A 13268-nucleotide genomic window follows, 5' to 3' on the forward strand; every position below is an offset into this window, starting at 1 on the left:
TAGCTGGGAGCCCAGCTTCTGGCTGAGTGGCACTCCCCCTGTGGGAGCACACTGACTACCAGGGGGAAGCTCCTGAATTGAGCGCCTGCCCCCTGGTGGTCAGTGCACGTCATAGCAATCGGTTGTTCTATCGTTCGGTCAATTTGCATATTAGGCTTTTATTATATAAGAAGATATGTGCTCTAAAGGCACTTAATGTTTGCATTAAACTTATATAAAGAAGAAAACTGGCTAATGACAGATCTGTAATATGGTAATTGAAGGGTAGATTTTAAGGTAGTATTAAATAACACCTATACTTACCTTCAAGGTGGTGAACATTATGCCCTGTTCCCCATGCTGAAGATATGGGTCCATTAGATCCTCAATGAGATGTACCTCAGAGCCTAAATTCCTAATCCTGCCCAACGAGAAAAAGATACCGAATCATTTCTTGTACATCTTCTTTCTGAATCTATTTGAGGGGGAAAGAAAGAATAGCTCGACAAAGAGGTAATGGCATAGTGGAATGGTTTAATAGAAATAGAATTTTTTTTAGTGGGGGGGAGCATATTCCTGTCATCAGTTCAAAAAAAGCAAAAGGCATACATGTTAAAATGAGTGGTCACTAACATTAAAGTCAGAAAGACTGGTCACCTGGCCCGTAGCACCACATATAAGAAAACAGGAAACAGGTCGTCCATGGACCACAAGAAGTCCTCCTGCAGAGACGCCAGCACGCCCTGAGAGATCTCCTCAAAAGTCTGCTGGATGACTTTCAGTTTGTCTGATGGGGTAAACGTTGTGCTGTTGGGGGAAAAAAAGACAAAAATATACCTGGTAATTTTCTTACTGGAGCCATTTGTTATTCATTTTTTGAGTATTCCCTCCTGAGGTACATCAGGCACAATGAGTCGCTGGAAGGGGTGACCTCTGTAACCCGATGGTTCTCTGAGAAAAGAAGCTTCCAACGATCTACGATTCACCTGGAAGAGTTCACTAAGTCACACGTCATCTCCTTTCACCAAGTGGATCTTATTTTCATATTATGTGCTCTTCTCTGAGGAAGTGTAGCTAATTTCCATTTGGCTAAAGATGTGATTATATAGGTAAGTTTCTGGGTAGGCGCTCCACTTTTGACAATACAAGGGCTTTGTAGAGTGAAAGGTAACAGAATGTCTCAAAAGAGCCTTTCTTATCTCCAGGCTGTTTTGACAACATCTAGGAGGGGAGGGGCGCTTGGAACTTAAGTAAAAATAAGATCTCATTAATATCTTAATAGACTAACCACTACTTTGATTTATGTGTTTTTTTCCAACAAATAAGAGATTACCTGATCTGCTGTAGACATTCCACGGCTGAGGCAAAACAAGCATCTTTTGTGGTTGGCAAAACCTGCAAAAAGAGTACTTATGAAGCTCAATGAGAAAAGCTATTTTTTTAAAAAATATATCTTTATTGATTTTAGAGAGAAAGGGAGAGGGAAAGAGAGATAGAAACATCAATGATGAGAGAATCATTGACTGGCTGCCTCCTGCATGTCCCCTAATGGGGATCAAGCCCACAACCCAGGCATGTGCCCTTGCCCGGAATCGAACCTGGGACCCTTCAGTCCGCAGGCCGACGCTCCATCCACTGAGCCAAACCAGTTAGGGCAGAAAAGCTATTTTTTACTGTAATAATAAAACAATACCGATGGCAGAGTGCAGGTCTTTGGTGAATAATTCATGCTTGGGTACTATTCTACCAACGTAAGGTGGAAATTTCTAGTATCTCAAATCCCCCATTCCAAAGAAAAGCACAGTTGCTAAGGAAACTAAAATCTACTATACCTTTTTAGTCTCTCCAAGGATTGACAAGGTCACTGGCCAAAATTTCCTGCAATGGAATCCATACTTTGTCAATACAAGTTGTTACTTGTGGTAAATTAATCACCATAAAAACAGGTGATGGCTATATTGGCTTTCCTGTCCCCATTTAAAATAACTGTACCATAGACAGGTCAAGTTTTAATAAACATTCCAGAAGTAATTTAAGGTCTATCATGTCCCTTATGGATCTGTTATTCTATACTCTAAAATCCCTATATATTATGAATATGACCTAACAATGGCCAAAATATTTCCTTTACTCAGTCTTATTTATCTCATTTTTACTATTAAATTACTCCCCACTGAAAAGATTTACTTTCCAATTCAGGTTTAGTCTCTTTTTTGATAGCACAAATATATAATTATTGGGCGTTGGGGTGATCAGCCTTATTACAGCATAAGAAAGCATAATCACTTAGTATTCTCCTGGAATAACAAGAAACAATGCCTTTCAAAAAAAGAGCACTGTGAAAACTTTTAAATTAGAAATTATGTATGGGGGAGAAGGAACAAGAAGAGAAGGAAGCATGCCCAAGACTGAATACAATTAGGTTTTTAAAAAAATATGAATGTATATATATTTTGCTTTAAAAACTGCAAAATATCAGGTACGATAACTTATATGTATATAATTTGATATATATAAAGCATGCACACACACAAATAAAAAATATGTTCTAAAGAACAGTGGGGTCCATACCCATCTTCAAAAATAAAGATTGTTAAATATCACTATTTTGTGAAATAAGACAGATATGCAAATAAGTGAATAAACTGTAAATTGTATACATAATTAGATATCAAAGTACTCAATTCCTGATAATGGTATTTCCATTTTAAATTAAAACCACTTGATTCCACTCATCACTGCTGTACGTACCTCTGCACCCCAAGGAAGCCCAGCAGAGCAATATCTGGCTGCTTGTTCAGTCGCAGAACACACTCCCAGTACACGTCCTCCTCACGGTCGTTCTCCAGGGCATAGAGCATGAACAGTGGTGGGTAGAGCCGAGGCAGGAGCACGGGAAGCAGCAACCCAGAACTGGTTACCACGTAACTACAGACAGTGCAGTGAGAGGGAGAATCATTCCTATTAAAACTCAATGCAGAATCCAAGGTGAAAGTAGAGATGGGAAATTCTGAGGAAAGGAGCAGCTATGATATTACTCTATTTTCACATATGGAGTTCACATGAGGAGCTTAGCCCCCGAGTTCTGTCTTGGACCAACTGTGAACTCTTCTCGTAACTCAGAAAGTCTAACTGGAAACCCACGTGGTTTCCACTGTGAGATGATTTCTCGGTGATTATTCTAGGTCAGCATGAGGTGGCTCTCCCCAGCAGCCTTTGTGCCCAGTCATTTGCGGCTGCACTTTCATGAACTTGAGAGCTAAATGGAACCTCGGAGATCACCTGTCCAACCACATCACTTTAGAAATGAGGAAGCTGAGATTGAGAGAAACCATCTTTTCTGGCGTCATTTGGCCGCCACCCCCTTTCTTCACTATCCCCACCAAGTCCATTTACCCCGGCTCTGGGGATTCGGATCTGGAATCTGACTTCCCAGTGCAGAAGGATTTCCTTTCTGTGGGCAGAGGAGCGGAGAGAGGAATGGTGCTGCCCTCTTCAGGAAGCTCGGGAAATAAAAACCTAAGGAGTAATAAAACATATAATTACAGAATTACACCTCCAGAGAGGCTGAAAGAGTAAAAACATATTCCCATTATCTAATCTATTTAAGGACCCATGAAATCAAACTTTATATCAACTAAATATTTTAGTTGTCTGAGCTTCTTAACTGATGCTTCTCACAGGATAAAATTAAGAGTGCCGATAATGAATAATACCACTAAAAATCTTCATGTGCTATGGCTTTTTCCTGTCTAGTTATTTAAGAATGAAGAATTCCGATCTTTATGTTTCTTTTATTGGAAAATCCCATCTGAGGTCAATCTGTATAAACTCTTCGAGCAGAGACCATTATTCTCAGAGTATAGATAAGTATCAGTGGAAACTAAATGTCCAACGTTAAGGAAAAAATGAAAACTCAATTATTATAAAATTTAAAAAACTTTTTCATTGAATTTATTGGGGTGGCAATGGTTAATAAAATTATATAGGTTTCAGGTAAAAATTTTCAATATTTATATAAAAAGCCAAGTTGCTGAAAAAAATCTTCAAGTGATTAAACTGCCAAATTGTTGAGGATTTTCTTCTAGGCTCTGAATTTGCCCTACATTTTATCTCCAATCTCAAATGGTAGGTTTTACCATGAACAAGTTTATTGTCCTCTTTATTTTTATAGACTTTAACTGTGACCCTTGCTCTTTAAAGAGAGTCTGCAATCTTTTCTATTTTTGTAGACTTATCCCCCTAATTTTATGGTTGGTAAAGCTAACGAAGGTCAGGAAACTTATCTTCATTATACCCTTGCTAATGTCAGAGCGGAAATACTCACAACCCAGTGGTCTTTTAGATCACAATGCCCCTAAAAGCTGAAACATTTCCACATATATTTAAGAAAGTTTTCTGGGACAAATTGATAAACTTTTGCATAATTATTTCAACATAATATTTTGTTGGCTTACACCCAGTAAATGATCTTGAATGTCACTAGTTCCAGATTTGCTTACTGCCTTAAAACTTTCCAAAAATGCTTACTCGCCCGCTTTCTAACCTCCTTCAGAGTCTCTGTTCAGATATTACCGTATTAGTCAGGCCTCCTTGACCTTCTGTTAAACGGCAGCATCTTACCCCAACCCCATCCTCTTTCCCTGTCGCATTCATATTGTATATTTTATCTACTCTTTTCCCACTACAATGTAAGCTCCAGGACAATACAGATTTCAAAAAAGTTTTGTGTGTGTTGTTTTATTCTGATAAATTCCCCCAGGAGCTAGAATCGTGGCTAACACAGAGATGCCCTCGATAAATATTTGTTGAGCAAATGAACAAAGATGATACTGTTGTCAAGGAACAGGACATAAATACTCAGGGACAAAACTTCATGTTAGACTTTATCTTCTCTGTGATGGTACCTAGAGATGAAATCCAAATAAGACTACTCTATTTCATACCAAAATTACAGTTAAATAACACATTTATTTTAGCCTTCTATTATACTTAATGAGTAAGAAAGACATAAAGGAAATTAATTCACAATGGCAAAGGTTCTTCTTTTTTTATATTTATAGCATAAACATAAAAGTAAAAATGTACTTTCATGATTCAATCTATTTAAGGATCTCTAGCACAAAACCATTTTCTTGATGAATAGTTTCTGTGATAAAGGAAAACATTAATGATTCTTCACAAAGTTGTAATCTCTAGATTCAGGGCAAAGATACCCAAACATGAGTATAAACCAGTATTCCACAACTTGCCACCTTTTCATGGAAAGATCTCTTACCTCACCAGCTGGAAAATTCGCTTAAGGTAGGACTTAATCTCCTTCACAGCCTCCTGCAGTAACCGGCGGTTGGCTCCCACACCCACGTACGTCATTCTGTACACAGCAACCAGTGTCTCCACGAGCCTGCCCAGGGGGTGCATAGGAGTGTCACAGGCCTGAGCAGGGAGAGAATTAACAAAAAAATACATAGAAGCAAAACCAGGACTAAGACAAAAATGAGCAGCGAGTAGATAATGGATGATACGTGTGGTTTTGCATCATTAATCCACAAGCCCAGAGCAATTTTGACTCTAGTTTTACCTTTATTAGATATTTCTTGATGTCATCATATTTCTCCACTGAGAAGGCACCAACATGCTGAGGAATGAATTCCAAACTCTCTAGTGTCTGAGTCTGTGAACGACTTAGTATCTCTGGACTATAAAAGGGAAAAGAAAGCCTCTTGTGAATTTCACATCAAGAAAGCAAGATGATTGTAATGTGCACGTAAAACATGGTTTGACAACTAAAGGATAAAATGGAGGATCTAGAACAGCGTCTGCCCCAAATGAGCACATATACGGCAACTGACCTGCTATTAAGTTTATGTAACAGTCATTCAAAGCAGCATTTAAGGTTACTTCATAACAACAAGAAATTAAAGAAGGTTTTACTCCACTATAAACCATGGTGTTGGAAGATACTATGTCAGCCTGAAGAGAAAACTGGTGATAGATTTGTCAGTGATGAGAGAAAAGTGGAATAAAAGGGAAAGGAAGAGCGAAGGAAAAAAGAAATCAAATCAGAGGGCAAAGGAAGAAATAAAAATGAGTTCAAGAAGTAAGGAGATAATGAGGATGTTACAGCAGGTGGTGAGGCAAGCACATTATGGATAAAGGGAAGCTCTGCACCAAGAGGCTAAGACCAAACACACTACTTATAATCGGCAGAAATGTTTGGTAATGGCGCTCTATCATTAGATTATAACCAATCAGAAAATAGAAACAATACACAATCATTATTTTTACACTATTTTAGAGATACAAATAAGATATGGTTTTATATAAAAGTTCATTCGTCCTCACTCCTTGGGAACATTCAACAACAGCTCATCAAGGTTAACTGGAGGCCTAAAGTGTCAATATTCCACCGTAACAGGCTGTCAGTGAGGGCTGGCCATCTGCAGCACACACAAGGGTAAGCCCAGTTTTAGTCAATTCTGGGAGTTTCTATTTCTTCTGCTGATGGAGTAGAGGGTAAAAATCATGACCTTCATGACTGAAACACTAGAATCAATTCCCATTTATCCCAAATGCAGAAAAAAAGACCCAAACTTAAATGCTCAGCAATGCTTATGGAAGTTACTGGCTAAGTTAAAAAATAAGGATATGAAAAAGGGCAGATGGAGAAAAGAAAAGCAGGAGAAAAGGATAAGAAAAAGTAGAAAAAGAGCCCGGCTTGTGTGGCTCAGTGGTTGAGCATCGACCTATGAACCAAGAGGTCATGGTTCGATTCCAGGTCAGGGCTGGATCCCCAGTGTGGGGCGTGCAGGCGGCAGCCGATTAATGATTCTCTCTCATCATTGATGTTTCTTTCTCTCTCTCCCTCTCCCTTCCCCTCTGAAATCTATAAAACATATATCTTTTTAAAAAAGAATTTCCTCAAGACTTTTAGCTCTTGCGAGCTTCCCGTCATGGCTTCTCAAGCAGCTGGCATTGCCCTGCCACAGAAGTAGTGGAGGCTGGAGCATGAGAAAATGGAGGAGAGCGAGCAAGCCCAGTGTATCTCCTCCACTCTCTCTGAGCTTCAGGAGTCTCTTTTTCGCATCTTGAGCCAAAGCAGAGGGTTTTTTCTGGATCTCTGTCAATCTACAGTAACATAGTGCCCGCTTCAAGGTTTCAGGTTACACTGTGTTCAGGCTGAGGGATATTTACCTTTAAAAACCTAGTAAACTCATGACTGGTTCAATGGTCCTTTGAACTCAGATGTTCTTCCCCAGTACACTAGCTGATATTTACTTTTCAGTTTTCAAATAGCTATCCATGTATTCGGTGTGGGTTTTATAGCTGAGTTCAGGAGAAGATAAGGTGGTAGGGGAGGATGTTTTATCATTCTTACCCCCCCCAAAAAGTACACCATTGACTTTTAAATTAAATTATATTTTTAAGTTAAGAGTGGCAAGCCTTGACTACTCGTGGGCTTTAAGTTTCATCTTCCTCCCATGCTCTGCCCTGTGCTGGGCAGGCATTCACCCACCTGTCTCTGTGTTGGCGCCGGTTGGCAGTCAGGGCCACAGCAATATTTTCCCATGCTTTCCAAACTTCCCCTTGGCCTGGACTTTCACAGCCCAGCTGATGCCAACATTCATCAAACACTGCTTTCCACTTCTCATCAGCCGGCACGGCCAGATTTCCTAGTTTCCTGCTATAAAAAGTCATACCACGCTTTTATTAATCACCTTTTTTTGTGTGCAAAAATCCTAAAAAGAAACTAATACACAATTGGGAGTGCTTCTGTGACAAAACTGCCTAGATTTGATGGTGGTTCTATTTTAAAAACACTGAATAAAAATTGTAAAGAGATGGTTTTTAACTACTTAATGTTCATCAGACACTAAAGACTATGAATTGTTAAGTACAAAGCACACAGAATGGATTCCTTTGCTTTCTCCATTTACACAGAGCTGATTTTGTAAAGTTGATTCCTGTTAAAACAAGGACTTTCTGTGCTTTGCTCAACTCATGATAGGAATGGTGAAATGAGTGGAATACTGGGTTCTAATAATACTCTAAGAATAAACATGTATCAAGTTCCCATCAGAACAAAGAATCTGAGATGCTACCAAAATACAAAAACAAAGCTAAAGCTGGAATCAATAAAGGAAAATATACACATGCCAAAAACTTGTCAGGAGAACATAATATAACTTAGAGACTTAGATTTTAACTTTCTTTTCCATGTGTGCAGAGTATACTATTTCACTTGTTATATGTATACATGCCTGATCTTTATTTTCCAAATCAAATTGTGTAAGGGTTCCATTTAAGAATGCCCTCTCTTAATCAACTTGGACACCTGCACCATTAACAGTAGTATTATTCCCACATACAAAACTTTTATTTTAAACTTCAGTGCTCTAAGGCTTTAATCTAAACCAGGGGTCCTCAAACTTTTTAAACAGGGGGCCAGTTCACTGTCCCTCAGACTGTTGGAGGGCCAGACTATAGTTTAAAAAAAAACTATGAACAAATTCCTATGCACACTGCACATATCTTATTTTGAAGTAAAAAACCAAAACGGGAACAAATACAATATTTGTATTTGCATGTGGTCCGCGGGCCGTAGTTTGAGGACTCCTGATCTAAACCAAGACTTTAGATTTAGCTATCCATAGGAGTGTCAGTTGACAATTCAAGGTTATACTTCGTTAAAAAAAAAGAAAAGAAACCTTCAAAAACTTGTTCTACATTTAAAATATTAACCAGCTTTGATAAAAGCAAGACAACCAAAAACATTCATAATTAATCCAGAATTAACATTAATTACTCACAAAACTTTGGGTTTGTCTTTATCACTCTCATACAGACTAGGCTTGAAGTAAGTTCCAGTGATTTTTATGCCAGATCCCCATTCTCCACTAAAATAACCTTCAATGTAATCTCCATTTGGCATAGTCAGTGTTCCCTAGGTAAAGTCAGAGAAAATATGGAGTTAGAAAAAGTATTTCCAATTTAAAAAATCAAGAGAAAAAACAGCACCAAATGGTTAACATTTCCCTTTTTAACTTACTCTTTACCCAACCCCCAATTCTTTTCTTTTAGTTGTGTGTATATGCATGTGCAAAAAGAGTATGTGAAAATAAACCCTGTTAAAAAAAAACACTCACAGAAAAAAATTGGTAAAATATTTTGAGCTGAATGAAAAGAACACACAATTTATACAAATGCATGGGGCGCTGCCAAAAGAGTGCTCAGAGGCAAATTTATAGCATGTGAAAATATGCTCTAATGACATATAACATCATTAGTCTTAAGAGAAATACAAATTAAAAATCACAAGATAACACTTCATATCCACTAGAATGGCAAAAAAAGAGAAAAAAAAGCAGAAAATAAAAAATATTAACAAAGACATGGAGAAATTAGAACCCTCATACAATGATGGGGGGAATACAAAATGCTGTAGCCACTTGGGAAAACAATTTGGCAATTTCATAATATGTTAATTATCAATTTACCATACAACTCAGCAATTACACTCATAGGCATCTACCCAAGAGAAATAAAAACATATGTTTACACTAAAATTGGAAATAATAGAATGCCCATTAACTGGTGAAGAAAGAGATAAACAAAATGTGGTTTTGGAATACTATTCAGCAATAAAAAGGAATGAAGTACTGCATGTGCCTGTGTTGCAGGTTTGATCCCCAACCACAATCGGGGTACATGCGGGAGGCAACTGATCAATGTGCCTCTCTCACATCAATGTTTGAGAGAAAACCTCAAAAACACTGTGCTATTAAGAACTCACACAGAAGAGACCACGAGTGGTATGATCCTATTTATATGCAGGCAAACTTATAGAGTAATAGAGTCCACTAGAGGTTCTTTGGGGTGGGTTAGAAATGAGGAGTGACTTCAGATGGGCAGGAGATGGTCATGAAAATGCTCCAAAACTGGATTGTGGTGATGGTTGTACAACTCTTACTAAAAATCATTGAAACAGGTGAATTTTATGAAGTTAGCCTTTTTAAAAAGTCAAGGAAAATGAGTAGCATTGTATTAGAGAGAGAGAGAAGGAAGTTAGTTTCCAACCTTTCCGTTAAGAGTCCAGTCATCCGAAAATTCTCCCTCATAGATCGTATCATCTTCAGAAAGCAAAACCCCATTTCCCTAGGTAAAGAAACAAGACAAAAATCACAATACATAAAATGCAGACAACTTGGGAGTACATGCAGTCATATTCCCTAAAGCCTTACATACTTTTAAAGACAAGAAAAATAGTACTAAGAAGGTAGAACATTAATAAATAATTTTAAAAGTTAATAACATAGGAGTTTAAAAAAGTCAATAGTAACTATGTGTAAATATTCCACTCACCATCATTTTATTAAGGTGAAAGTTGCCTTCATAGTATAATCCAAACTGGGTAACTACCACACCATTCCCTTGACATACATCATCTTGCCACATTCCCATGTACTTTTCCCCCCTTCATAGAAAGAGAAATGAAAAATCAATGATGATAAAGATGAGGTGGGAAAAAACAATCATCACATGAAAGATACCAAGCATCACCCTAGGTGTTCAATTTTTCTAGTTCAAGTGGTTAATTCCATCGCCTCAAACACGAGACCATGCGATAGCAAACGGCATCTTCCTCAGAGCAATGTTCTCTCAGGGATTAACTATTAGTCCACCCGACATAGATCTGCTTCTATTCCACGGACATCCACGATAACTTTAAAATATATAACTATTCAAAATGTGATAGGCAAACTCAAACCTACGCAGCTTTTTATTACCCAAAAGTTTAGTAACCAAAAAAAGAGAGAGCAAAAAGAAATGAGGTTTATCATACAAGAAGGCTCATGCTTCACCTACTCAAACTTAGAGAAATCTTACTAATCTCCACTAAAAAGACAAAATAAGTACAAACTCCTTGTTAAATAAGCATGGATTTTAGGAATAACAGCAAACTTTTTTGTTAATCCTCATCCCAGGCTATTTTTTCCATTGATTTTTTTTAGAGTGTGGAAGGGAAGGGGGGTGGATGGAAGAGAGAGAGAAACATCAATGTGAGAGAGGCACATTAATCAGTTGCCTCTCACACGTGCCCTGACCGGGGTTGGGGATCAAACCCACAACCCAGACATATGCCTTTGACTGGGAATTGAACCTGCAACCTATTGGTCACAGGCTGACACTCTAACCACTGAGCAACTGGCCAGGGCAACAGCAAGTTTTTTAAAAATTTCAAATTATGACAACAACATGAAGGGAAAAGAGTACATAATTAAGTCCAAAGACAAATCAGGTCAAGTCAAATATGGAGTCAAAAGAACTGCACACCACCCCAATGTTTACATGAATTTAACGAAGCTTGATATCTGGGTTGTGGCATGGTGACAAGTATCTGGCCTGAGAGGAAGACCTGAGCAAAAGGTACTTAGATACCATGCTAGGACTGCAAATGGAATTTCCCCTCTAACTGTCTACCCCTATTATCTACTAATTTCATTAAAGGTTTTTCTTTGCATAATAGTTAATGATTTGGTAGCCTCTTTGAGACACTAAAAGCTTTTTATGTGTGAAGCTTTAAGAAAAATGGTACCAATTTTAATTTTGAATGACCCTGACAATATAAAGAAGTAACCTATAGTTTGGTTCACAAGGAAATGAATAAAATGATGTCCGACAAGTCTTCTTATTAAAATTTTTCCCAACACTGTCGAATTAAGACACTTAGCCTTCATAAAATCATCACTGTTTTTGGAGAAATACTTTGAGATTAGAAGCAGAATACTGTACCTTGTGATATCATCAAAGACACCATATCCTGATTTCTTATCCATTACCCATTGACCAATGAACATGCTAGGAGAAGAGGAAGTCAATTTTCCACTTCGTAGCAGACCATGACCATGACGCATGTTATCTTGAAAACAACCTTCAAACACTTCACCAGAGGCATAACTGTGGTTAAAAGGGATGGATAAACATCACATCACATTTAATTTTGATGATTATTTTTGCAAAGTTAGGAAACTTAAAAGTATATTCATGTCTTACTGGTAATTATACCAATTTAGTTATATGATTATTTTTCACCAATCAAATCTCATTTCCAATAGGAAAATGAAATGAGTGATCTCTGAAAGAATGATAGATTTGTCCATATTACAGTCATATAATAAACATAAATTTATAGGCAAGACATTTAGGAGAGCCTATGAGAAAGTTAGGGCTTATAAAGTTTGTACAGTTTTGTTAAGAACTAAATAAAAACCTAGTATTTTCATCTTGTGATAGATGATAGGCTGAACTTTTAAAAAAAGACTTTACACAGTTTCAGACATAAGAGCAAAGAAAATTTACTCCTTGAAAATTCTGGCTACACAAACATTTAAATTTACATAATTCTTTGAAAAAGTCCTACAACCTTTCCAATGTTATTACCTATAGACTCCCTGACCACACATCTTTCCTTCTTTCCAATGGCCCACATAATGGTCTTCTTTGCTCAGTGCTTTGTTTGGGATTCTGTATTCTCCATACCTGCCAGGAGAATGAAAAACAGCAGATACATGTATGACATAGTCACCTTTTGCATGTAGACACTTGTAAACATTTTAACAAGGAGGAGAGAAGATTTACCAATAGGAGGAAAGGGGTATACGGAGTCTTAGTTTACGCTGTATCTATTAACCTAAGCTACTAGGCAAATAGCAAAGGAGTGAGATATCAACCCCACTATGCAGAGAGATTAAATGTTTTATCCCAGGTCCAAGGAAAAACAGAAAACCTGTGTCCTAGGTCTATCACTGCCACTTAGTAGCCACTTCATCCTGGATAAGTCCTGGTACCCAGTTCCCTCACTTGTATAATAAGGGGGGGTAAATCAGGTTATCTAAAGCCTCTTCTCATCCTAAAGTTCTAGCAAATAGGAAATTAAAAGACATCACAAAAACTTATATTATCCCCCACACACAAAATCACCTACCCGATCTATCCTATATAATAAAAACCTAATATGCTAAGTGTCCAGTCGTCCATTCAACCAATCAAAGCATAATATGCTAATGATATGCTAAGGCCGCTCAACCGATCGCTATGATGTTCACTGACCACCAGGGGGCAGATGCTTCGACTGGCAGGTTAGCTTGCTGCTGGGGTCCGGCTGATCGGGACTGAGCAAGATGGGCCAGACATGCACTGGAGCCCTCCTGTGGTCCCTCCCCAGCCCTGATCGTGCACCGGTGGGGTCCCTCGGCCTGGCCTGAACCATCTTACAATCCGGGCTGAGT

General features: G+C 38.1%; 1 protein-coding gene across 4 annotated transcripts in view; it reads right to left on the reverse strand.

Moving 5' to 3' along the window:
- Window positions 1-13268, reverse strand: part of ALS2 (amyotrophic lateral sclerosis 2 (juvenile)) — a 58857-nt gene that overhangs the window by 3450 nt on the left and 42139 nt on the right. For 2 of the 4 annotated variants that reach the window (XM_005858229.2, XM_005858230.2), the window contains exons 20-33: window positions 12421-12519; window positions 11773-11937; window positions 10342-10453; window positions 10057-10134; window positions 8790-8923; window positions 7496-7663; window positions 5561-5678; window positions 5258-5415; window positions 3376-3498; window positions 2731-2907; window positions 1812-1857; window positions 1313-1374; window positions 637-786; window positions 304-400 (exon numbers count right to left, since the gene is read on the reverse strand). In XM_005858229.2, coding sequence (XP_005858291.1) covers window positions 304-400; window positions 637-786; window positions 1313-1374; window positions 1812-1857; window positions 2731-2907; window positions 3376-3498; window positions 5258-5415; window positions 5561-5678; window positions 7496-7663; window positions 8790-8923; window positions 10057-10134; window positions 10342-10453; window positions 11773-11937; window positions 12421-12519 — 1687 coding nt within the window. Of the gene's footprint in view, window positions 1-303; window positions 401-636; window positions 787-1312; window positions 1375-1811; window positions 1858-2730; window positions 2908-3375; window positions 3499-5257; window positions 5416-5560; window positions 5679-7495; window positions 7664-8789; window positions 8924-10056; window positions 10135-10341; window positions 10454-11772; window positions 11938-12420; window positions 12520-13268 lie in introns of those variants that run through there. The other 2 variants (XM_014528782.1, XM_014528786.1) reach the window with 2 other exon arrangements.

This window comes from Myotis brandtii, unplaced genomic scaffold (assembly GCF_000412655.1).
Source record: "Myotis brandtii unplaced genomic scaffold, ASM41265v1 scaffold1162, whole genome shotgun sequence".
NCBI classification, from domain to species: domain Eukaryota; kingdom Metazoa; phylum Chordata; class Mammalia; order Chiroptera; family Vespertilionidae; genus Myotis; species Myotis brandtii.